The sequence below is a fragment of the Aspergillus homomorphus genome (genome assembly GCF_003184865.1).
Source record: "Aspergillus homomorphus CBS 101889 unplaced genomic scaffold BO97scaffold_12, whole genome shotgun sequence".
In the NCBI taxonomy this organism is placed as follows: Eukaryota; Fungi; Ascomycota; class Eurotiomycetes; order Eurotiales; family Aspergillaceae; genus Aspergillus; species Aspergillus homomorphus.
In genome coordinates, this window is record NW_020291898.1 from 105,223 (window position 1) to 128,838 (window position 23,616).

General features: G+C 49.4%; 10 protein-coding genes across 10 annotated transcripts; 4 read left to right on the forward strand and 6 right to left on the reverse strand.

The window, feature by feature from the left end:
- Nucleotides 1–197: 197 nt before the first annotated feature.
- Nucleotides 198–3,950, forward strand: BO97DRAFT_442256 (DUF2293 domain-containing protein). Its single transcript, XM_025698244.1, has 6 exons — nucleotides 198–771; nucleotides 826–945; nucleotides 1,029–1,319; nucleotides 1,410–2,162; nucleotides 2,255–3,609; nucleotides 3,686–3,950. The coding sequence occupies exons 1-6, from the start codon at nucleotides 637–639 to the stop codon at nucleotides 3,816–3,818; spliced, it is 2,787 nt and encodes a 928-aa protein (XP_025552742.1). The 5' UTR covers nucleotides 198–636; the 3' UTR covers nucleotides 3,819–3,950.
- Nucleotides 3,937–4,711, reverse strand: BO97DRAFT_404731 (copper metallochaperone ATX1). The gene is made up of 2 exons (XM_025695022.1): nucleotides 4,394–4,711; nucleotides 3,937–4,310 (listed from the first exon to the last, which is right to left on the reverse strand). The coding sequence occupies exons 1-2, from the start codon at nucleotides 4,479–4,481 to the stop codon at nucleotides 4,153–4,155; spliced, it is 246 nt and encodes an 81-aa protein (XP_025552743.1). The 5' UTR covers nucleotides 4,482–4,711; the 3' UTR covers nucleotides 3,937–4,152.
- A 298-nt stretch (nucleotides 4,712–5,009) lies between these two features.
- Nucleotides 5,010–8,440, reverse strand: BO97DRAFT_404733 (uncharacterized protein). The gene is made up of 4 exons (XM_025695023.1): nucleotides 8,131–8,440; nucleotides 6,857–8,059; nucleotides 6,116–6,800; nucleotides 5,010–6,052 (listed from the first exon to the last, which is right to left on the reverse strand). Exons 1-4 carry the CDS (start codon nucleotides 8,231–8,233, stop codon nucleotides 5,062–5,064), a joined length of 2,982 nt encoding a protein of 993 aa, XP_025552744.1. The 5' UTR covers nucleotides 8,234–8,440; the 3' UTR covers nucleotides 5,010–5,061.
- Nucleotides 8,441–8,598: 158 nt separating this feature from the next.
- BO97DRAFT_388076 (kinetochore Spc25 family protein) lies at nucleotides 8,599–9,533 on the forward strand. Its single transcript, XM_025693631.1, has 2 exons — nucleotides 8,599–8,885; nucleotides 8,953–9,533. The coding sequence occupies exons 1-2, from the start codon at nucleotides 8,654–8,656 to the stop codon at nucleotides 9,495–9,497; spliced, it is 777 nt and encodes a 258-aa protein (XP_025552745.1). The 5' UTR covers nucleotides 8,599–8,653; the 3' UTR covers nucleotides 9,498–9,533.
- A 30-nt stretch (nucleotides 9,534–9,563) lies between these two features.
- Nucleotides 9,564–12,047, reverse strand: BO97DRAFT_477093 (SKI complex subunit WD repeat protein SKI8). The gene is made up of 7 exons (XM_025700523.1): nucleotides 11,606–12,047; nucleotides 10,945–10,981; nucleotides 10,622–10,882; nucleotides 10,388–10,557; nucleotides 10,235–10,328; nucleotides 9,973–10,159; nucleotides 9,564–9,920 (listed from the first exon to the last, which is right to left on the reverse strand). The coding sequence occupies exons 1-7, from the start codon at nucleotides 11,681–11,683 to the stop codon at nucleotides 9,737–9,739; spliced, it is 1,011 nt and encodes a 336-aa protein (XP_025552746.1). The 5' UTR covers nucleotides 11,684–12,047; the 3' UTR covers nucleotides 9,564–9,736.
- Nucleotides 12,048–12,206: 159 nt separating this feature from the next.
- Nucleotides 12,207–14,229, forward strand: aspD (septin aspD). The gene is made up of 6 exons (XM_025692620.1): nucleotides 12,207–12,625; nucleotides 12,694–12,822; nucleotides 12,882–12,963; nucleotides 13,022–13,159; nucleotides 13,216–13,429; nucleotides 13,482–14,229. Exons 1-6 carry the CDS (start codon nucleotides 12,496–12,498, stop codon nucleotides 13,818–13,820), a joined length of 1,032 nt encoding a protein of 343 aa, XP_025552747.1. The 5' UTR covers nucleotides 12,207–12,495; the 3' UTR covers nucleotides 13,821–14,229.
- Nucleotides 14,131–17,575, reverse strand: BO97DRAFT_477095 (uncharacterized protein). Its single transcript, XM_025700524.1, has 11 exons — nucleotides 17,468–17,575; nucleotides 17,254–17,396; nucleotides 16,770–17,192; nucleotides 16,277–16,712; nucleotides 15,936–16,215; nucleotides 15,752–15,858; nucleotides 15,480–15,696; nucleotides 15,113–15,165; nucleotides 14,947–15,057; nucleotides 14,628–14,830; nucleotides 14,131–14,556 (listed from the first exon to the last, which is right to left on the reverse strand). Exons 1-11 carry the CDS (start codon nucleotides 17,475–17,477, stop codon nucleotides 14,284–14,286), a joined length of 2,256 nt encoding a protein of 751 aa, XP_025552748.1. The 5' UTR covers nucleotides 17,478–17,575; the 3' UTR covers nucleotides 14,131–14,283.
- Nucleotides 17,576–17,735: 160 nt separating this feature from the next.
- Nucleotides 17,736–19,172, reverse strand: BO97DRAFT_404738 (putative DUF814 domain protein). Its single transcript, XM_025695024.1, has 4 exons — nucleotides 19,021–19,172; nucleotides 18,923–18,963; nucleotides 18,653–18,779; nucleotides 17,736–18,572 (listed from the first exon to the last, which is right to left on the reverse strand). The coding sequence occupies exons 1-4, from the start codon at nucleotides 19,091–19,093 to the stop codon at nucleotides 18,172–18,174; spliced, it is 642 nt and encodes a 213-aa protein (XP_025552749.1). The 5' UTR covers nucleotides 19,094–19,172; the 3' UTR covers nucleotides 17,736–18,171.
- Nucleotides 19,173–22,225: 3,053 nt separating this feature from the next.
- On the reverse strand, nucleotides 22,226–22,690 carry BO97DRAFT_32681 (uncharacterized protein). Its single transcript, XM_025691322.1, has one exon. It carries the CDS (start codon nucleotides 22,535–22,537, stop codon nucleotides 22,304–22,306), a length of 234 nt encoding a protein of 77 aa, XP_025552750.1. The 5' UTR covers nucleotides 22,538–22,690; the 3' UTR covers nucleotides 22,226–22,303.
- Nucleotides 22,691–22,833: 143 nt separating this feature from the next.
- On the forward strand, nucleotides 22,834–23,112 carry BO97DRAFT_342348 (uncharacterized protein; the record flags this gene model as incomplete). The annotated part of the gene is made up of 1 exon (XM_025691667.1): nucleotides 22,834–23,112. One exon carries the CDS (start codon nucleotides 22,834–22,836, stop codon nucleotides 23,110–23,112), a length of 279 nt encoding a protein of 92 aa, XP_025552751.1.
- Nucleotides 23,113–23,616: the final 504 nt, after the last annotated feature.

Consider the following 23,616-nt stretch of genomic DNA (forward strand, 5'->3'; position numbering starts at 1 on the left):
TGCAACACAGACGGGAGAGTCACAGACAGACTGGAACCACAGAGATCAGAATGCTGCAAGCCGTCGCCGGCAGCTGTTAACGCTAACCATATACGGCAGTCATAATCAACACCCGCGCGTTAGGCCGCAAAGGGTTTAAGTTGGGTCGGACTTCTTTAGCTTTCCCTCCCACTGCGTGCTCCGCCCAGCCTGCCTGCCTGCCTGCTCGCTCCCTCCATCATACTATTTACTTACTTATTATCTCTCTCGAACTTTGAGCAAGCTGATCTTCCTTGCTTACCCCTGGACTCTCTTTCTCCCAGCAGTGAGGGCACCCGAAGGACAAGCTTGTCACGTTCACCACCGGTCCTTTCTTTTCGAAGCGGCCCGTGGTTTGGTGCTTTGGAGTATCAGCGCGCCATTGTTGTGTAGACATATGTGATGGACTAGCTGGTCTCACTACCTGACCTGACCTGCCTTCCTCATCCTTTGAACCACAGCAGATACGGATACCTGGGCTCCCTTCGTCTGATATCTGCTTCGGTTCCAGCGCTTGGCTGTCTTCAAAGAGTGCGTATCTGAACCGACTGACTTGATGCCGGTAAAATGAAGGACTGTGTTCTGTAGCTACGTGCGAAGACTCTCTCCTCCAGCACCATGGCCCGAGTATCTCGGAGAGCCACGTCGGTCTTTCCCAGACGGGCGCCAAGCAGGATAGTCAAGCGGACGGCACGCAGGCATAAAGTGATTCTGGAATCCGTTACGCAGGAGAAGAAGAAACTTCGAAGTGTCGTATGTTCTGTTGTCTTGCTCATACCTCACGGGCGTCCTTGACAATCAAATTAGATATCGTTCGAAGCAAAAGCCCCTCCTGGTTACACCTTCATTCCTGCTGGGAACCCCCAGCTCACGACTGCGTGTAAAGAAATCTGTCGAAAGGGCAGTTTGAAGGTGTTTGCTGTTTCGGTATGCCGACAGCCATTCTCTTTTCTTGCCGTGTTCTTTCTTTGCCAGCAACCCGGCGTTAGAATTCTGATATCGTGTCATAGACAACGCCGCATATGCATACGCACAATCTCTCCCAGCATGTTCACCGAATAGGATATCACTTTCCCAGTACTGTTGTTGCAACAGTCTGTATGGATTTGGGACTCCATCTTACATCAGCAGGGAAAACCATGCCATTTCAGACCGCTGGTAGTACCAAATCCCGCAAGCGTGCTAATTCAGAAGCTTCTCAGACAACAATCAATACTGAAGCCAGGGATGTCCTCAGGGATCTCTTCCCTAGCATCCCAGACAATGACCTGAATCAAATCATAAAAACTGCTTTCCAGAAGGTATGTGAATAAGAATCGCAAATAAGGCTTCCAAGTTCCACGGCGGAAGAAGAGACGATACAGGCCAAGATATACTGAAATTGTGTCAAGGGCCAGCGAAAAGTAGGCACGGCCATCGAATTGCCCTTAGCCCGTCGCGCCCAGCTGGCTGTTGTGGCCCATATACGACATATTTATACTGAATATGATCGTTTGTTGAAAGCAACATCTTTCCACGAGGCGAGAAGCGTGGTCGAAGAACCTACCCTAGCCAAGTTGGTGGAATGGAGGGGTGATGATGAGAACGGAAAGATCGTCCTTGAGGATGTCTTTCGTGAGGTCATTGTGATATCTGATGAGGAGGACAGTGACACCGAGGAAGAAACAATGCAGTCCTTCGAACGTGACCCAAGTGTAGTACTTGTCTCAAGCAACCCGAGGGCTGAAGAACTACAGACAAACCCAGTCACCTATGCCAGCTCTAGCTTACGGGAAGCCCAGCTGGATATATCGGACGAGGAAGCGCCCCCTGGATTTCGTTTTGTTCCGGATGTTCCTAGGAATGACAAGCTTGATCGTCGTGGCTTCAGCCGGTACCAAGCATGGGACCGTGCTATTAACAAATATAGAAATAAAGCAGACGGGCCTAATCCGCGCAGACTGCCTGGGGACTCACCCGGAATTCAAAGGCCATTAAATGCTCGACGGCCATTGCAAGAAAACACCGGCTCGGGACCAGAGTCGATGATTTACCATGTCGAGGACAGACGCACATTCTCCATCCCATCCCATGTTACGACTAATGTGGAAACACTCAGCACTGCGCCGAGAAGGGCCTTGGTGAACCCTGCAATGGAGTATCATGTGAGTTTTCTAGCTCGACCATAGCTTCAGTCCTATGCATGCATCTACTGGAACTATTTGAATGAACTTTGTGCGTGCTAACTATCAACGAGTCTTATCCGTCGCTTCATACAACTGAGAGACCGTACCAGGTAAAGAGATTTTCACCCCCTTCTGAAGGGCTTCCCTTGGGTCGAACACAACCTTCTCAGCGAGAAAGGCGGAATAACCCCCGTGAGAAGTCTCTGAATGGCCCTATCTTTGTGAGTAGCCATAGCATTGTATCCGGACACCCGCTTGAGCAGCAGCAGCAGCCTCTGGAATATTCCCACAGCAGGACTATCTCGCACCCAGAGGATCGCGCCTTGCCCTCCATAGAGAACCCTCTCCCCGCGGACCTGGGACGCCCCAATAGTGGCCCTGTGGAGAGCCTTGCCAAACGGATGTCTGGAGGATTTGCAATCCGCTCTGTAACCCCCAATCGTGTACCTCCCCAGGAAGTTCCCCGTCGAGAACTCGCCGAGACTGTCCAATATCAGACTGCGAAGCGCAGGCGGACCACATTCTATGAGCCGGTGCAACCTGAAGAAATCCGCCAAAGTATCCCTTCTGCTATTGCGAGAACTGCTCGTCCAGGTGAACAATTGGCTTCCTCGACATATATTCCACCAGGGCGGTCAGCCCAAGGAAATTCTTCTGGCCGTAGGAATTATGCCGCTCCGGTTGGCTCCATTCATGCTACTGATCGTCAGCCCGAGGAATCCCTATATCCATCCTATACCACCCGGGTTAGCTTTCGAGACGAGGCTACTCCACGTCAGATACCGCTTCATAATTGTGACAATGCCGCGCCCAATATGCTTACCCGTGAAATGCCCAACCATTACAGGTCTCCAGCTGGCGTTGAGCTAACTTCACGGTATGCCATTCTCGAGGATAGAAGCAATGAAGGGCTAGTTCCTGTTCGGCCCATTGGCATGGCAGGAAAGAATTATGACGCGAGGTTACTCAAGCTCGATAATGGTCATTTGAGGCTTCCTGAGGTGGAAGGAACACACCCAACTACTTGGGCTGGTCGAAACCACGGACCTGCTCTTGCTCTACAAGAAAATTCTCACAGAAGGGGCCATTATGCCGATGACTTTGTTCGTGCCATTGATCTGACTAATTCCGGTCCATCGGAGTATCCGCCGGAGCGTCGTCTTCAGGCAAACTACGCTTCAGCGACCCGCCCTGAACCGGTTAGGCTTGACCATGTCCACGGTAGTCAGCATATTAACCAGCAGGTCGGATCAGAATCAAACCCCCTTCCAGACCGCATTCATGAGGATCCCTGGGCAAGATCCGCGAATCCGAGGTATGGCTTAGTGAACGACGGGATTGAGCGCTATCATGGAATGCATGAAAGTTCAACAACCGGAAAGTGTTACATTGACAGAATTTATGGAGAGGCACCGCTCCTTTCACGGTATGAAAAAATGATTCTAGTCGCTTCACTCCATCACAATGATTCGATTGAGCATATGCTAACCGGGACGTTATAGTGAAAGGGAGATGATCGTGCCTCACCGCTATGGTCGACGCCCTCAAGAAGTGCCGTATCCCACTCATGTAAGAGAGCCTGAACGATCCCGTCCTGCGATTGCAGAGGGTAGAACCATTGTTATTGTGGATTGATTCGATTTTACCCACAAGGGAAGGGTTTTCTGATATTACCGCTCGTTCGTCTCATTCGCAATGTAAATGTCTATGCGGAGTGTACATACTATTTTTTACCGGTGGAGCGCACAAGATACCCGACTTGGTGACAAACAAAGTAATTCTAGCAGGCGTGCTTAGCGTTCGAATAACGCTAGTAAATATCAACCAAATGAGACACGCAGGTTCAAGGTGATATGAACACAGTAGCCAAAAAGGAGGAGAGAAAGAAAAGAGCGAATTCCCATTCAGTCTGTTTCCAACGCCGTGCCTAACCATCGTCCCTATCTTGAATCTGACACTTTCAAGCACATTAGGCCTGGGCATCCGCATTCTCACTGATGATAGTCCCACTGAGGACAGGCTTTCCAGTCTTCTTGATCGTCTCCAGTACAGTCTCATACGACACAGACGGGTCAGTCACAACCGTTGCGGTCTGCGTATCCAGGCGGACGTCGAAGGATTTGACTCCTAATATAGACGAAACTCCCATGTTAACAACTATGCGGGAGATCACATGGCACCCGAGGGGGGGGGAAAGCAATCAGTCATACCTTCAAGCTTCTTCAGGACCCGTTCCACGGCTCCAGAGCAACCGCCGCAGCTCATGGTGACCTCGAATTTGTACTGATTGTCCGACATGATGACGACAGGGAGGGCGGGGAACGAATAGAGTAAGAAGAGTGTCGATAGGATATAATAAATATTGCTTATGTGTTATTGTTTGGTGTTTCGCTGTATCGAACGCGGATGGTCTTTAGCCTGTAGAATTCAGTGCCTGGATGTTTTTGCAGATCGGAATTAGCAACGCTGGCAATAATAAATAATGATGGCGGGGCTAAAGTTGGAGAGGCAAGGGGGTAAGGGAGTGCTTGGTGGGGCAAAAGGCAAATAATTGCTAACTATGGATTAATTGTACCTGAAACTTGCAGCAGGGGAAGCAGGGAGAAGGGACGGATGACCTCTTTGTTGCCTCCAAGTGTTCTTTTCTTTGTTTTCTACAAAAATGCGGAGAGGGCGACAAAGATAGATTATTGCTGATGATCTGACGAGTAACCTTTTTATATGTACTGTTCTCCGCTCTACTGGTGGGGTTGTTGACATGTAAGAAGAGAGAAAACGCATTAATCGCTCATCTCTGTCGGTTGGATTATTAATCCCGACAGACGCCCTTGAATAAGTATCTATATGACAAAAACGCAAAGAACAGCTTCATCATCGTCTAGAACCCGGCCGCCCGCTTCTTTTTCCTCGCCTTCACCACGCTCTTCCGCCCAGCCTCACGACCACCAAACATACCCCGCTCAATCTGGGTCATTGACACATTTTGTTCTGCCATCTGACTGCTATGCAGACGGAGAGTGGGCGGCTCATGGTTTTCGGGTTGACTTCCCCATGTCCGGGAGATGTCAGTGATGACAGGCGTAGGAAGAGGTGTTGAACCAGCTTGTTCACCTCCATGCAACGAGGCTGTCCTTCTCCGTGAGCGCCGCCGCTTGGGGGTCGTGGCCATAATACCGTGAGAACCTACGGCATGTCTTTGCCAGTTATAGTCGGCGGGGTTGACACCAGGTTGCCAGTGCTGGAGCATGTTTGCTGTGCCCCGATTCATTGCGTGCTCAGCTTTGAAGGTGGTAAAAGCTGATAGACTGGTGTATGCTGGTGCTGTGTCCTCTTGTCTTTCGAACTCAGTCGCGTCTAGCCTTCGGCTTTTCCTGCTCGTCGCGCCGCCTTCGAGTGTGTTTCTGTTGTTCTCATCTGATAAAGTAGATGATAGACCCTCCTCTCTTTCAAGTGGGGTTTCCGCAGACGAAGATGCATCTCTTACACGACCTGCTTGTTCAGAACTCCTAGGACCATGTTCTACCTTGCGTGTGATGCTGAATTGTGCTAGAATAAGATCGGCTACTACACCCCGGATGATTTGTTCTTTCATGATTCTGGTGCGTCCGGGTATGCTGTGGGGTAAATAACCAAGCCATTCATTGACCATTTCATCGTAAATTGCTATGAGATTCAATGGTTGATTAACATCGGCTGATACGGTGGTCTGAGAAGTAACCGAATCGAATATACTGGAGGTTTGGATCGTGGGATATAGGTGGTTTATAAATTCCGGGCGGCTGAGAGCCATTCGTGACCAGAAAGAGTTCCATTCGTGCGAATTCCGGTCGATATCATCCAGTAGTGGGCCGCCACCGAGGAGCTCGAGCCTTGCATAGAATTAGAGTCGGTACAAAATATAGTTTTGACAAAAGCGATCAAAGCAAACTTACCCCGTCGGGTTTGTCAGCTGGTTACTGGCCTCGATGTCTGCAAGCAGCATCTCCAGCTGTTGAATCATATTATCGAGGCTATCGCGATGATGTTTGTCACCACCTTTCTTACTCGATGATAGCCCTAATCTACCGGTTGCGACAGCATAGATCTGTGTATAGTCAATCGTCCACTGCGGAATTGCAAGTGGTGTAATGCTAGAGATTGTAGCATCCAAAGTCAACAGACCACTCCTCGCCGACTCGTCCCAGTCATGCAATATGAAATCCTCTTCGAAGGTTGTTGATTGAGTCCGTGGCATTCCTGGGCCTCGCTTTCTCGCCTTCAAGACATCGATGGGAAGCGAATCTCCGTCTGCGGCACTACCACGGGCAAGCCCGACATATACTGATTCCCGTACAGACAGCCGCGAGTCCAACGCAAACAGCTTTAGAATACTGGCCTGGCAAAAGTCGGTCGTTTTACTGATTGGTAACGACAGGTGACCGGTTTCTCTAAAAATAAGCGTTGATAACTGTGTAGTGTTCGGCGATAGCTGATAATCTGCAGGAATATCAGATAGCGGAATGTCAAGTATTACCGGGTCGTGCAGAGCTATCGTCTCTGCCCCGGTGTCATGCGTATGAGAACAAGGAAAGACCAGTGTGAAAGGATTTAGTCGCGAATAGAGTATGAGATAGAAGTCTGCTCACCAGCTGTCAGCGAACATCAACTGGTATAAGGATGCTGGCGTGCTCTACCTTCCTGTATAAGAAATGGATGAAGCCGCATCGTCGTGTCTTCTGAGTCACGAAAATGACGCCATGACACTTGAGGGAACACTGCAGGTCGCGAATGTGTCTCGTCACCAGTGATTGGACAAGATCCGGGCGTGAGGGCCAGCCAATAGATCCGGGATGTAGTCAGGATAAAGACATGCGACACGTTACAGGCGCTCCGTTTGACGTCTAGGATCCATTCGGACTCTCTCTTGAAGCCGAGTTCGATAGGATAAGGGTAGACTCGACCATCCTCTATCCGATATAATATTGGGCAGCGCCGGTCACACACAATAAAACTGTTGACATCTCCAACCCATTCAATAGCCGCCCATCCGTCATGACGAGGGCGGTCATCGTTGTCTTGGCCGTCATCAATATCGAGCCAGGGCAGAGAGCCAGCTTTAACGCATGCAGCCGCCCAGCTACTCTTATTCTTACTGTATCGACCCGAAAGGTCCCATATAGTCCAGCTACCTCGCACATCAACGATACCAAGCTGCTTCTGATACCAAGGGTTGAAGGTAACGTCTGCATGCGCGAACCCTCCAGTTTGTAAGATGGAGATCTCGACCACAGGGTTAGCATCAAGACTAGACATGCGGTATTCGCTCGACAATATATAATCCTGCTGTCGAGCAACCGTCGTAGGGACAGGGGTCCTATGATACTGCGGTCTGAAAATTGTCGTAAATTGGGGCAAACGAGCCGCCATCCATGTCGCTTGCTCTTCCACCGTTCGAGCGAAACAGATCTGGCGAACGGCTGCACCGCCCACGGACCAGTCGGTCTTCTCAACATCTCCAATAGAAGATACACGTGCCTTGACTAATTTTTCCTGTCTCAACTCGATACCATCCTCTTCGAGTTTTCGAAAGGAAATGATATTTCCGCACTCTCCCGATGCAACAACTGCTATTGGTACCCCACGTGCCCCCGACTCGCCGTTCTCCACGTCCACCGCATAACCGACATCCAGGAGGGAGGAAATCAAAGGGTCGCATATTTCACTCGTTGTTGAAATGACATGTGAGGTATTCTCGTTAGACGTAAGAGGCCAACACGCTGCAAGCTCGGGGTAAACTTGAGGTAGGACGCCGTTATTCTCGATCAAGGATGAGTGAGGTGCAGTCAAAGGTGATTTCACAGTACATTTAGTGACACCGGTATAATTGATGAAGGCAGCTTTGAACGTCAAAGTCAGTCTTTCCGTTTTTATTTGAATGGAATGCATTCACTTCGTTTAGGCGACTCACCTGGGCCCAGCTTTCGTGAGAACAGCCACGTTTGGGTCTCTGAATTATATGTTGATCGTCCCAGGTGCCCATATTGAAGAGCACCTAAAGGTTGTTCATCCATTGGACCTATTCTTTCTCGGGGCGACTAGCTCTAGCTGGGGCTGTGTTGGCGTGAGCATGTCGAGCACCGACCCGACGTGTTAATCAGATTGGGATGGAAGGACCAAATTCTTAGGCGCGCCAGTAAGTAGAAGCGGCTTTGAGCAGCCGAAGAGTCAGAGCCCCATGCGAATTCAATTAACCAGAAGTGTTTCCCTTGTAACTGGAAGTGAGGATTTAGTCTAGACAAGGCAGGACCGGAATCTCCAAAAAAAAAAAGATACTAAATCCATCAATGCCAAGCTTGTCACGCGGCGGTTGCGCCGCAACAAGTATAATTTACTAGCGTCCGTCCATGGACGCAATGGAAGAAAAACAATTACTTCCCCAAGCCCTTATCGCAATCAACTCTCGCTCACACCTTACTGATATCAGCCTCATAATGAACACCGCATTCGATCCCTCACTTTCGACAAGTGGCATGCGCCCGCCTCTCGCGTCGGCCGATGCGCCGTCGATGGCCGACTCCCTGCCCAGCATCAACTTTGGTTTTGAGGACCTACGTAATCGCATGGCCCAATTTACAGCTCGATTTGATGCCTTCATTGAGCGAGGCCGGAAACAAGTATTGGAGGAGAGAAATCAGTTCAAGAGCGGATTGGCAGAACTTCAAGGTAAGCAAGCACGTGAAGCGGACGCGTTATGGCGCGAACTGTCTCCCACTAACAGGGCGGCTTCCAGAGGACCAGCGTATGAGACACAGGGATATCGAGATTCTGGACTTGAAAGCACAAACCCATCAACAGACCCTGCAGAAAGAGGCCGCGGAGGCCGCGGAAATGCACACGGCCATCTCATCCGTCACCTTAGAACGCGACACTCGGCTCGCTAAGCGCGATCGCCTCAAGCAGCAAATCGACGAGACTCAGAAAACGATCAATCAAAGATTGGAAGCCCAGAAATCGCACGCCAAATATCTAGATGCGCAGGCTCGACTGAACATACCAGAGCTAGACTTCTGGCAAGATTATCTGTGTTTACGTATCGAGGGAGCCGGCCGAGAGGATCGGTTGAAGTTCGTCTATACGCACTTACTCGAAAAAGATTGGGAAGCTGAAGCCTGGTTCGAACTTGGAACTGCCAGTCGAGATTATGATGTCTTCCACACGCGACCCAAGGTTGATCGAGATGCGCTGGAGCGGGAACTTGACATCGTAAATGAAGATCGCGATTTTGGAGGGTTTTTGAAAAGAATGCGGAAGCTGTTTGTCGAAACAATGAAATAGCCAACTTCACTGGACAGGCATATATGTTTAATGATTCATGCTTATGGATACCAATTTGATGAACTTTCAGGAATACAAGCTACATGCGTAGGTAAGCCGCCGGCGGCCGCAACACATTTGAACATATACCAAAGGAGATGAAGGGAGAGTGTGCAGCCGTATGAACCGGTTTTTCGCCATGAGTTAAAACTTTTCAATTGGCTTCTATTGAAATTAGTTGCATGCCATGCGCGTCAAGATTAACCACCCGTAGCCTCGCGATAGAATGCTATGCTTCGGCTCGCCCCGGCCGTGGCAAACCCTTCGGAACGTCCGACTTTCGGCAGCCATCTTACGCTCCAGATTGATTTCTCGGTCTCGGAGTGAGTGGCTACACATGCTCTAGTGTCGATTGACCACACCTTGACTTTGCCGTCGAACGAGCTATTGAATATTAGCAACACAGCCTGAAGGCGTGCACCGCGTGTTTACTTACCCACTAAGAAGATATTCTCCCGTATTACTCCATGAGAGAGACATGATCCATGCTGCATGACCCGATAGATTGGCCACTTGCTCGCCGGATGAAGTATCATATAACACAATCACCTTCGAATCGCCGGCAGCAGCAAGGAACTTCCCCCCTGGAGAAAAAGCAACCGTTCTGACGGGCTTCACAAGGCCTAATTTTCAGTCAATACAAAAAGTCCTAAGGATATTGACGAATTACAAGGATAGCAGTGGACCAAGTTTTATACCTGATAAACTGAATGGCATGCGGCCTGTCTCGGTGCTGAAAATGTAGACACTGCCATTTTCATGTCCACTAGCAAGGAATCGGCCATCTGCGGACTACATGCCTGGATGAGCTTCATTTGATAGTAATGATTTTGAGGATTTTCGTTTCTTACCAGATCTATACAGGTGCCGAAGCTACCCTTTGTTTCGTAGTCTCGAATCTGCTCACCATTGGCATTTAGGTCCCAGACTTTGACGTGTCCATCTTGGCTGACACCAGCAAGATATTGCCCGTCCTCAGACAATGCGATTGCCCAGATGCCTACCGACCCAGCCTGGTTCACTGAGAAGAAATCAGTATAGCTCTCTGTGTTGCCCCAAGCTAGACACACGGCAATCAAACCTACCTGGAGCGATGCTATCCTTCGACCAAATGTCGTCGTGACAGGACCAGATCGCAATCTCGCCCACAAATCCAATGCTAGCTGCCCGTGATCCCTTGGAGTTGGTAACTACGTGGTGACAGCCAAGCTTATGGGCCTCATCGATGGATTGGACCAGCGGGAAGTCAGGGTCGACCGTCGAATGGACTTTGAGAGAAGAGGACCCAGATGCCGACAAGATCTGCTTGTCGGTCACGGCCAGCCCGTAGATGTCGGTGGGGTGTGCTATATGAGGGAATCAGCATGATTCAGCAAGTAGGTGAAAGATTCTACATAGATTTACGAACCATTGTCTGCGGAACCGCAGGAAAGATATTGTTTCGACTAGAACCGATAGGTTTCGAGTTAGAACAAAAGGCACCCAAAGGACGATGGTCTTTGGGATACACATTACCATTCCAGCTCCAAGTAAGGTCAAGACATTAAGCTTGGGCGGCGCGAAACGATACGAGCAGGTTGTGATGACGTGGTAGCTAGTTGCAAGAGTCGGCGTTGTTAAACACGCGAGCCTAAATCACAACAGCCACGGCGGGACAATCTCGCTGGCGACCGGATGAGATCATGAATCCCGGGTACGCGGAACATCAATTCATTTTACCACCCGCAATTCATGTCACAGCCCTTGAATTGCAGGACAAATAATACGGTCCTTCAAGTCAACAATGAATAGGAAAGAGTAGAAAATATAAGGAATAAAATTGGAAACAAAACATGAACCCTTAGTTGGACCAAACGCCGAATGCCATGCAGCATTTATCCTACACTTCGTATGGACCCGATATAATTATACAATACCAGCCAAATATAACTCAAGCATCTATCATCAGTCTAAGTTTCTCTTCTTGCGCTTCACTCGGTATTCTTGCGGCCCCATTGCTTCTTGATACCTGACAAAGAGATTAACGGGTCAGATGACTTCTCAAACCGCTAAGAGACAATCGAACTTACTGGCGACACAATGCGGACACAAAACATGTGCGCGCTTAATTTGCCCGCAGCCGGAGCAAGTGCTGAGACTCTTGACATCTTTCAATGCCTTGCCGGCCATCTGCCTATGACGCTTCTTCATATGGGATGTCTTCTTCTTCGGCACGGCACGGAGGACGGACTCCCAGATGTCGGACAGAATCCCGGGGATATTCAACGAAAATGCAGCCGGCCTCAAGAGAGACTGTGACAGTGCGGAGGCATTGAGTGTGAATTGAGTCCAGCGATCGACAGCGGTATTCGTGAGATCTGGTGTAAGATAACGAGCCTGGGGCAGCCCCTGGGCGGAGAGACGGGAGGAAAATAGTCGCAAGGACATTGGAACGCCGGGGATGATTTTGATGGGCGGTTTGAAAAGAGCACTCAGGACGGGGCAGCGTCAGGACTGATAGGCAAGCGAAATCAATGCGGAAACAAATAAATCTTCAATTGAAGCTTCGAATTGGCGGCGGATGGCCCGATTGGGGTCTGGAGAGCCACTAATCTGGATCGGGACTAGCGGTCCCCCTGAGTCGCGACAACAACGGCAATCCAGAGGGAACAACTTAAGGGGAATGCATCCATCCATCCCAGTCCGTCAGTCCGTCCTTCCCTCCCTCTCTCTCGCTTGCTTGCTTGCTTCATTAGTCTCGTTCCTTCCTCAAACTCTCTCTTCCACCTTGGCCTTTCGTGGAAGGACTGTTGTTCGCCTCTCGTTTTCTCCTCGGCCTCCGACCTTTGCTCCCACCCCCACCAACACTTCCTAGGAGGCTGCTTCTCCTGCTATCTAGATACCAATCTACTATCTACGACTACTATCAACCTAATCTCCACATCCCCCTCCTTCTCCATCTTTTCTCTACTTCAAAACCATGGCTGCCGCGGCCAATTCCACCCCTGCGTCGGTCTTTCCTCGTAGCCATGTCGGTTTCGACAGCATCACTTCTCAGATTGAACGGAAGCTGTTGAAACGTGGATTCCAGTTCAATGTGATGTGCGTCGGTGAGTTGCAGCACCTCTGAAGACAGTCCTATCTTTCGTGGACTGCCCATCCTGACCTACATGAATAGGACAAACCGGCTTGGGAAAGTCGACCTTGATCAACACCATCTTTGCTTCCCACCTGATTGACTCGAAAGGTCGCCTGGCCCCTAACGAACCCGTTCGTTCTACCACTGAAATCCAGACCGTCTCGCATAGTATGTTCATCTCCTTGCGCTGATAAGCATAGTCATTAGATTAACGGCTGTGTCCCCAGTCATTGAGGAGAATGGCGTGCGTCTCCGGCTAAACATCGTCGACACCCCGGGATATGGCGATCAAGTTAACAATGATAGATGGTAACGCAGCCGATAAACCTCAGTCACTAGAACATGACTAACGAATGCTGTTGGTTAGCTGGGATCCCATCGTGAAGTATATCAAGGATCAACACTCCGCATATCTCCGAAAGGAGCTTACTGCTCAGCGTGACCGCTACATTCAAGACACACGTATTCACTGCTGTTTGTTCTTCATCCAGCCCTCTGGCCATGCGTGAGTTCAGAGACTCTAAACTAGCTTTACGTGCAAACTAATGAATCATCACATAGCCTCAAACCAATTGACATTGTCGTCTTGAAGAAGCTGTCCGACGTTGTCAATGTGGTTCCCGTTATCGCCAAAGCCGACTCTCTTACTCTTGAGGAACGTCAGGCATTCAAGGAAAGAATCAAGGAAGAGTTTACCTTCCACAACCTGAAGATGTACCCGTACGATAACGACGAGCTTGACGACGAAGAGCGTGCAGTCAACGCTCAAATCAAGGTATGTAACCGCCTCAGATCCTCCGGTGCCCCAGCTTCTAATGCGTGTGTAGGACATCATTCCATTCGCCGTGGTCGGTAGCGAAAGAACGATTGTCGTCAACGGTCAGCAGGTTCGTGGCCGCCAAAACCGCTGGGGTGTCATCAACGTGGAGGATGAGAATCACTGCGAATTCGTCTACCTCCGAAACTTCCTTACCCGCACCCATCTTCAGGACCTCATTGAGACGACAAGCCAGATTCACTACGAGACATTCCGTGCTAAGCAGCTCTTGGCACTAAAGGAGAGCAGCGCTGCCGGAGGCCACCCTGGTAGCAGCCGGCCCATTAGTCCCTCGGCGGACAGGGAGCTCAGCCGTAACTCGCAACGCATGACCATGAATGGCTATTGATAGGCCTGGAAACGTCGCTAGGCTTGCTTCTGTGTGAATTGAGCATGGGCAGTGAGCCCAGCGGGGTAACCCTCTTCCTTTTCTTTCCTTGATGTTTTAATCTCATAGCACCAACTTCGTCCCGGCATGCTTCTACAGATATCCTGTTTAACTTGATAATACCTTCATCGTACATGTCGTCACTTTACCGAATGCCTCTTGCAAGGGGGTGACCTGACTACCTCTTTATTTTCTATGGACTCATCATCGCGAATCAATTCAGAGCTAGCAGCGAAGCGCCAGACGTCATACTGTCTGTTTTCATGTATCTATTTTCCTTGGTCCAGTGGGGATAATAAAAAATGGCTGGGACAAGAGATCATGTTTTTCTCCTGCGGCCCCTGCCTTAATAACAAGATTGTCCAGATATGCTATAAAGTCGTTATGTGCATCTATCAAATATAGCGTAGACGTACCCATCACACTATTGCTGGGCGCCGAATCTATCGCCGTCGACAATGAAGTCCCTGAGCTCAGCATAAGCCTTCTCCAGGTCATCATTGATAACGATTTTATCATGAGCACCCGGCTCCTTGGAGTATTCAAGCTCATTCTTGGCTTGCGCAAGGCGCTTGTTCAGGCTTTCTTCCGTCTCAGTTCCTCGTCCACGCAGTCTCCTTTCCAGTTCCTCCGCTGAGGGAGGGGCGAGGAACAAAAAGCGCGCATTGAGATCCGTGCGTTTTACCTGCTTGACACCCTTTGGTGACCGGAAGAATAAGCCGTTAGCAATGTTTTCTCCAGAAAATTCTAGGGGAAACAGCAACATACTTCCATCTCGATATCAAGGATGCAGATTCTACCCTGCTCGGCGATATTCTTCACAGCTTGCACACTGGTGCCGTAGTAATTGCCTCCGAATTGCGCATGTTCGATGAAACCGTTCTTGCTGATCAAGTCGAGAAAGTCATCCTTCGTCGTGAAATGGTATTCGCGTCCATCTTGCTCGCCCGCACGAGGGCTTCGCGTGGTATCTAGAGAAAGTATTTGAGTAATCTATGCGGGGAGAAAAGGGGAAGTTAGGCGCGGGGTGTGTCCGGCACGGTTTTGCCTGGTGTTTCGCAAAATAAGTGCAGGGTTAAAAACGTACGCGAGATCGAAAAACCAAATGTGTTCGGATAATCAGCAAAGAGTCTCTTCAGCAGTGTCGACTTCCCAGTTCCTGACGGTCCTGAGACCACAACGGGGCGGAATTTGTGCACTGCGCCCGCGGTCAATAGGAGGATTACCAACAGAAGGAGTACCGAGAAGCTCACCAGCACTAGTACCCATTCTTGATATGAAATATGGTCTTGGTCGCAAGAAATTTCTATAATTGAAGTAAGTCTGTATACGTTGTGACGCTAAGCAATGCATGATATGCAAGAAATCCTCGTCGTCGGATTGACACTTCGACAAATAGTTGCGGCAGAACATAAGGCGGTGAAAATGAAGGACATGTGCTGCCGCAAACGGGCCGCTCTGGGTAGCATAGATATGTATGAGGGTTGGTTATCTTATCCTATCTAACGTACAATTACAGCAAGAGGTAAAATGCGACAAGGGTCCAAGGTGTATGAACACAAAATCTAACAAGCTCAAAAGGCCATGAACCATTGGTTTTCAAAGGTGGCCTGAGCTCACGGCTTCGAATGTGTGATTTCAGCATTCTGTGACTCCTGCTCTAAGAAGTTGGACCACAACTCCGCCAGTGATTCTTTGCTTGCATTGCCATTGTCCAAGAACTCTGATGCCAGGGTTTGACTGCTTGGTGTACGATGCACGGGTGTATTTGGAATCCTTAATTTTCCTGAGATGCTTGACGTTCCTGGTCGTGCCAAACCAGCCTGTTCCCGCTGCTCTGTCCGGATTGTCAGTCACCGTAGTAAGACTGTAGTATGATGATGTTTACTGACCATCTGTCCACCCAAGAAGCGCGGCAATAAGTTGCAAGATCTGGAACTTTTTGGGATCCGACCGATCGAGGGCAAGGAAATGCAGAAGATGGTTCGTAACAATATGCCTAGAAATAAGATAAGTCATGAGCCGACGCTTGATGAAGCCAGTCGGGGACGGCAATCATAGAACGAGAGGATATACCTGTCCACATTATCTTCTGGCTTGCCCTTTTTGAGGAACCGTAGAGCTTTCGTAAGATGGTCATTGAGTGTGACTGCTTCATGTCTCAGCTTCCCTATCAATAGGTTCTTCTCTTTGACTTCCTTTTCAAAGGGCCGAACTCTTTCGAGCTCGCTCTGCGCGTCTTTGAGGGATTTTTCGGCCTCGGAGGCTTTCTTCATCATTTCATTGAGATTCTGCTTCAGCTCTTCGAGTTGGGCGTCGGAATTCTCCACCAGCTCACGAAGCTCCTGTTTCCGCGCTACATAACACTAGGGTTAAAACAGAAATTGGACCATGTTGGGGATACAGGCTATTCTCACCCGCTTGGACTTCCTGTAAGGCTCGCTGTAGTCCTTCTACGGCAGCCATTTGAGAATTACGCTCAGTTGCTGCCTTCTCGTATGCGTCTTTGACACTTGCAAGCTGTTCCTCGAGATCTATCACTTTCTCTCCGAGGCTCTCCCTGATGGAACGCTCCTCCATAGCGAGAACCTCCCAGTTGTGCATGGCCTCCTTGGCTTGGTCGAATTCTGACTGAAGGTAGTGCTCTTGCTCTAAAAGCTCTTCCTTCTCTTTCAGCCAATTTTGCTGAGACAGATTCGTGCGGTCTCGCAAGGTCGAAAGCTCCTGTGATATGGTTTTATTATCTTTTGACAACTGCTCAAGCTCGCCGCATTTCGCTTGGTATTGGTCTTTTATGTTTGAGTTTTCTTCCTCCAATTCGTCAATCTTCGATCGAGCCTGTGCGAGTTCTTCCTGTTACTAGTTAGCATGCTCAAAGACGGCATGGAAACACAGGTGCAGACGGCATACAGCATCCTCCCTCAGCCTCTCGCCAAGTTGAGACTTAATTGTATTAACCCTTTCAAGAAGTTTCTGAAACTGCAGCTCGGCATGCTCTTTCTTGCTCTCGGCATCATCTAGCTTCTCCTGCAGAGCTTCCATCTCTGCCTGATGTTTCGATTGTATCTCCTCCAATGACTTTCGCATATCCGTCACTTCCGCACGTAATGTGTCCCGGTCCCGCACGAGGGCATCGAATCGGTCGTTTGAGTGAAGAGCCTCAGCGTTGTGGGGATTGTTCCCATGGTCTGTAAGCTCGATCGGATCGCCATCCGAATTTGTTGCTTGATCGCCAGTGGTCTCAACTGGTGCATCTGCGGCTGGCTTATCTGCATCCGTAATCTCTTCGGCAGAGGGGGGTTCAGCGGCACTGGTCTGGCTATTATCGTTATCCTGCTCCCTGCATGGTTAGCTGAAGTAGGCAAGAGATAATTCGGCGGGTCAAGCTAGGTACCCTTACGCCTTGTTGCGCGAGTCTTTGGGCGTCCTCCGAACTTCTATCCTGGACGCTGCCTTGGTTTTCATTGGAAGACTTCCTTTCTCTTTCTTCGGGTCCGGCAGCGCCCTTCGCCTTCTTCTTATTCTTTGACTTTGCGCCTATGGGGGTATTATCAGCGGAAACGTCGGAGCGTTAGAAGAGCCGCGAGTTTGCACAATTGAAGACAGACCTTCAGGCATCTTTTTTCCCCTTTGTAATGAGGCCGGATTGAAGCGTCTTTAGTACTTGAGGATGGTATTTTGGTCACTATACTGCGGTACAGGAGTGTGGTGATGAGGGACCGACCACAGCTGTCAACATCACTAGTGCAGGGGGGGAGGCTGCTCCCGCAGTCCGCGACTCTCGCTTAGTTACGCCGGATTACCACACCTGACAGTATAAGCCGGCACCACGAAGGAGCTAATGAGGAGTTTAGTTACGTTTGTATAGTGTAATACGCTGTATTGACGCCCATTTCCATAGACTGCCTAACTGATATTGAGTCTATATCCAATTACAGCTTGCAACCACAATTTAGTGGTCCATTTTCAAGTTCAGCAATTCAACGCTGCCCCGCTATATTTTGCGGGATAGCGACAAGGAGTTAAGCCAATATGAGTTGTGGCCAAGAACCAGCATCGTAGCTCTGTATCCGTAATCAATGATATTGAACCATGCGTATACATGCGATTTTGGGCCCTATGCTTCCAAGCCATTTGCTGTGGAGCTTTGCGACCACGCGACAAGGTCCAGTGTCCATCTGCTGCTGATACATTACGGGCGAATGCATCGTCATGAGTAATGTGCGATATTGCTTTCGACGCGTTCATAGCATGCGACATGCTAGGATTAATCACCAGAGACAACCTCATTTTCCACCGCATGCGTGCTGCTTCACATGAAGTCATCATAGAAGTCGGAGTCCCGGTCTTGATTGCTGCTTGCTTGGATTTTCTCCTCGCTCATGAGGTCATCATAGGCATGCTCCTTCTGCCATTTCAACTGGTCTCGTTCCCTCCGCTCCTGTTTATCCCTCGTGCGTTGCTCCTCTCGTGCCTTGCGTTCCTCCTTGTTCTTCTGTTTCATGAAGTCATCTTTCTCGGCTTTGAGATCGGGAAATTTTTCAACACGGGTTTTGTTCAGACGATTGACGATGGGATTTTCTCGCTGTCGGACAAAAACCTTGCGGACCAGTTTTTGATTATGAAACGAGACCTGGCCAGCTGCCATAGATCCATCCTTCATCAGGTTTGACCAGGGCGTATATATCACGGTAATGTTGTCCTTTTTGTTTCCTATAAACCTTGTTCAGTCTGTACCGTTCAGTTGCTTGCTGTTTTCCACCGGTGACTGCCCAATATGAGCTATGTCTGACCTTCGATTGAATTCGCCTTCGTTAGCTGAGCACAATCTTCTAGCAGCGCCTGCGGAATTTGGTCCCAATTCTCCCCATCATGAAGGCGGAGGTACACATGTGCACTGGACAAATTATCGACATGGAACTAAAGGCTAAGTTAGGCTACCCCTCGAGTGCCAGTCTGTGGCGCGAATGGGGAAGACCAACCCTAGCGGAGACACAATACCACCCATTAGCTCACTTCATGCACGGTTTGGATGCGAGTAATCATAGCAAAAGGTTGCAATACCAGACATCTTTCTCTAAGCCAAACTTGATTAAGTCCTCATCTGCTCGAGCGTTCTGTTAGATTTTCGGCATCATTGTGCTTGAACTGGGTGTCGTACTTTCGAATTTATCCTTCCCAACATAGATAAAGGCCGAAGGTTGAACCACATTTGAGGTGAAGTAGTAGACCATTATGCCAGGAGATCTTCCCGAGTCTTAAGTCTCGGAGCAAGAATGTAAGGCTGATGCTGCTGTTGCAGAGGGAATGAATAGCGGGGCAAAAGACCTCTTGGGGATGGTCACTAACTCGAATTGCAGCACGATGCACATTGATTAGTCACTGTCTTGTGCAGTCCGTGGATTGATTACTAAGTGTACTGGTGATCTTAAGATAATTAGAGAAGAGCATCTAAAAAATCTCTAACTCTGTGTGCATGCACTCTTGTTTATCTGTCTACTTTCGCGAGATATAAGTGTTTAGACTTTTACTGTAGGCGGTCCTGTCAAGTTAGGAACACCAGGTCAATCCCAATCAATTGTATGCATGCGAGTGCTTGACGCCCTCGCGCTGTCAAAGGTCTCAAGCTCAAACGGGGTTTAGATCAGCACCCGAATACACGTCGCATGCCTGAACAGACCGTGCGATGGCAGTATATCAATATTCCCATTCTTGGTTGAAGAGGCATTCGTGTGAGATCTATCGGGGTCAACATGCGGACGAAATATGTCGACCCTCTCTTCTGAGCGGAGCGCGAAAACCGATTAACGAGTGACGGCAGGGAAGCTTGCGTCAAAGGGCAGTAGCATGGTGACTGTACTACAGGAAAACAAGCTACTCAATGATCAAATTCAGAACAGGCTCCTAACGCTAGTGCAGTTCCAGTTGCGTTTAAGATGCGCCACCCAGATCGATAACTGTGGCGTGATAGCCTGTCAGCCGAGCCTTGACAGGATAACTACAATGTATATAGAGCTACGTGGTCCAAATATTTCATCTCTGGCAAGAAAGGAAGGAGAGATGAATGTCGGCGGTGGATTACTCCGCGCGGTATACCTTGGGACAAACAGTGGTTCACAGCAGGGCAAACAGCATTAGATAGCTGCAGAAGGCATGAGTGGACCTCGGATGGGATCCATAATTAATGGCTTAAAAGCGGAAATAGCACATTAGGACGGACGGACGGTAGGACTATTTAGCTTAGCCGGTATCAGTATAGTAGTCTAGTCGGCATCACGTCGTGCATCCCCAACCTATCTCTAGTGCAAGGCCGTTGAACGGCTGACTAAAGGGAGCCACTAACCATGGCCTCTGCAGATTAGCAAACTGCCAGGGTTCAAAGCCTGTGCCCGGCCGATACAGGGTCGCTTGGAAGGCAGGGCCCCTGGCCATAACGGCGACAGAGTCAAGTACGTACTAGGTATGATTACTAGGTCGCTGCCGGTTCATCCACGAGTACTTGCAGCTTTGTTGCCTGCGCAATTTTAGACTTTGTCCGCTAGCAACTGATTGTTAGCGCCAACCTCTCTCCCAAACTGAAAGAAACAAACAGGACGTGACCTATAGAGCGGTGGGAGAAAACCTGCATAGGCGGATAGTTGAGGTATACTAAGTGCCTGCTATTGCTGAACTACCGGCAGCATTATCCAATGTACAGTCCTCTTGACAGCTTTGCGTGCCAGTCATGCAAGGATTAGTGGTCCCCATTGGAGCATTGATGCCATGGTAATGCGAGTCATTTCACCAGAGAGCGCCCGCCTAGCCTGCCGCCAACCAAATCGGCCTCGCAGCAAACTGCTTGGTCTCCACTTAACTTCATGCACCGGACCAGACGGGTCTATGGGCATGTTTGTACACTGCACAGTCCTGAATCAGAAGGCGAAGATACTAGAGTCTACCCCAGGAGCTCCGAACCACCCGAAGGGATTTTCGTCCATTCCTCCTCGGGTTGCCCCGGGGGACGCACGCGCATACAGCCCCCATGAAGCTGGTTTTGGCTGGGAAGGTCTTTAAAATAAGTGGGCTTGGTACTTTCTTTCTCATTTCCCTTATTTTGGACGGCCATGAATAGTACTGTGAATGGCATACCACCGTAGGGGACAGTAAGTAGGTAAATTGAAGTAGGGGCCGGAAGGGTGATGGGTGGACTCTCTTTTTCCCCCTCCCTCTTCACTATCGGCTCATCCAGGTTCGACGGTTGTTCAACCCTCCGTGTTTACGTACTTAGTAGCTCGTTCGCCGATAAAGTTTTTCTGGATTCTCGGTTCCCCGGCGCTTGAGGGATGGAAAATGAACCTTTTTTCCCCCTTCAGAGTAATGGGATGATATTTTTTTCCCTTTTTTGTTTCTGCTGCCCTTCTCCGGCCGAATCCACGGGCCAAAGAGACTCAGTCTCTTGAAGTCAGACCGAGTCACCAACCGCGGAACCGCATTGGATTACACTGAACTTACTCAATTAGTGTAAGCGCCGGCTGTGCCTAGGCGGAATACCCGTAGTTACCGGACGTCCACCGATCGGTGGTGGTGCGACTGTAAATACGTAACCGCTGACCATTACGCGGGCGGCGGCTCGTTTCGGCCAGGTCCTCAAGTTCGCAACCCTAGCGTACTGTCACTACCGTGGACTCCAAATCTGAGGCCTTTTCCAACTCGAGAATAATAAAAGCCAAGAAAAAAAAGGGAGAGAAAAGAGAAAAGAGAAAAGAGAAAAGAGAAAAGAGAAAAAGAAAAAGAAAGAAAAAGAAAAAGGAAAAAAGAAAAAAGAAAAAACGTTACGCCAAGGAATTAGGTCCTGATGCTGCTACAGCGGGTGAGCCCGTACGAAACCCCACCTGCCACATGGCCAGACAACAAAAGGAACCGAATCTGGCTTCCCACCCTTCGAGCAATAGGAATGAGCATAGGCGTTGGACATGGTAAGGTAGGGGAAACGACCTCAAGGATCCGGAAAGGAAAGGCAAGCGCATGTAAAAGGTGCAGGGTAGCAATATTGCCACACAATCATAGGGGTTCTAATATCGGCAACTGCTAGCAGTAACCTAAGTACACCTGTTGTCCAGCGCCTCTTTTTAGTTTTTACAACGGTCAAGAAACTCTAATCAAGAGAATGGCCAGGGAGGAGAAAAAACCCACAACTTCTCCATCTGTAATCTCCGAATGTTCTAACGCCATCATACTCTACAGCCGAGGGGTACTCCCCATGCAGACAAAGGACTACGAACAATGCTTGCGAGCTAAAGAAAAGTGATCACAAAGGAACAGAAGTAGAACCCATGCCAGTGTGATACAAATCAAGCACCTTGCTCAATGCATGTTTTCTCTTGTTGAGGGATCCTGTTATTAGGAGTGTTTATCCCTATGTATGACTTACCTGGTATTCTTTATCGGATCAACCCTGTTGCTTTTCAATGGAGATGGGTTGAAGAGAATAACCTTTGGGCTAACAAAAATGCAATTTCGACCATCCTTTTTTTATTTATATTTTCTCCTGCTACGGCTACAAGACCCCGACTGACAAGTACAGTCAAACTACTTACCACCACCATTATGGGCTTGTAAGAGATTCGATCCACGATTGCCCACCTTTTGGACAATCCAATTTCCTTCTCCCCCCCTTCTCCTCTTCCCCTCCCCCCCATCTCTCTCCCCCTCTTCCTTTCCTCCCCTGCTCCACCTGCTTTGTTAAATTGATTGGGAGGGTCGTAGCTTGCCAAAGACAGCCCGTCCAAGAAAAATTTTCCTTTCTCTGTTGTTAAAGGGCCCACGAACTTATTTCTATTCCTTTCCTCCTTCTCAAGATTAATCTGCGCGCCGCTAATGCTTTAACTTCATCCCACCTACATACACGCTCGCTCTATCTCCTTTCCTTTCACTCAGCGCGGGCAAGTCGAGCGATCGTGTTGAAATCAGAGCAATCCGTCTTCCTCAGGTTCCAATGGCCGACTCAGCGTCGTCTCCTAAAGTCCGGCAGGCACTGGAACGTGCCCGGGATGGCCATACCGATAAGACAACCAGTGATACCTTGGAAGGAGCCATCACGGACTTGTGGAATAAGATAAAAGCGCAGGAGGATTATGTGCTCAATCGCGACGAGTTTGCCTTGTTCAACTATTTCATATATCGTTACACGGGCAACGCCATTGCACAGCGAGCCGTCGCACGATTCTGGGATCATTATCGAGGCGACCCAAACGCGGCTGGGGGTAAGACATAGTGCGAGCGTGTGCCTCTTTGACCTTTGTCTCTTATCGGCTGCAACCATATTCAATTTGAGGAGGCATCGCAACGACTTCCCCGCCAAAACCTGGGTGGCATGATCGCTTCATTCGCAAGGGACTAGACATCTCTGGACCGAAGGACTTAGCGACCAGGTCTGGAGCCATCGAAGGGCGGTTCGAAGGCGCTACTTCGGCCACGCCCCTCTCGGGCTGCTCGGGGGCCAACCATGAGAAATACTGTGGCCGCGGAAAAAGTCTAGAGGAAGCCAAACAGTTTCGGAGAAACTGTCTGTCCGGTTTCGCATCCTTTGAGCCTGGACGAAACCGACTCGCGACAAGGATGAGATGGGCCTTCCCCGATGTCGAGTCGCGTTACACTCGATGCTCGCATTGAGCCAAACCAACCAACTTCCGAGCGAACAGGGCAATTCTCGGTTATAGCCGTCTGCCGAATGCCAATACCTCTTCTACCTGCATGCACGAGCTTAGTAGTGGAGACT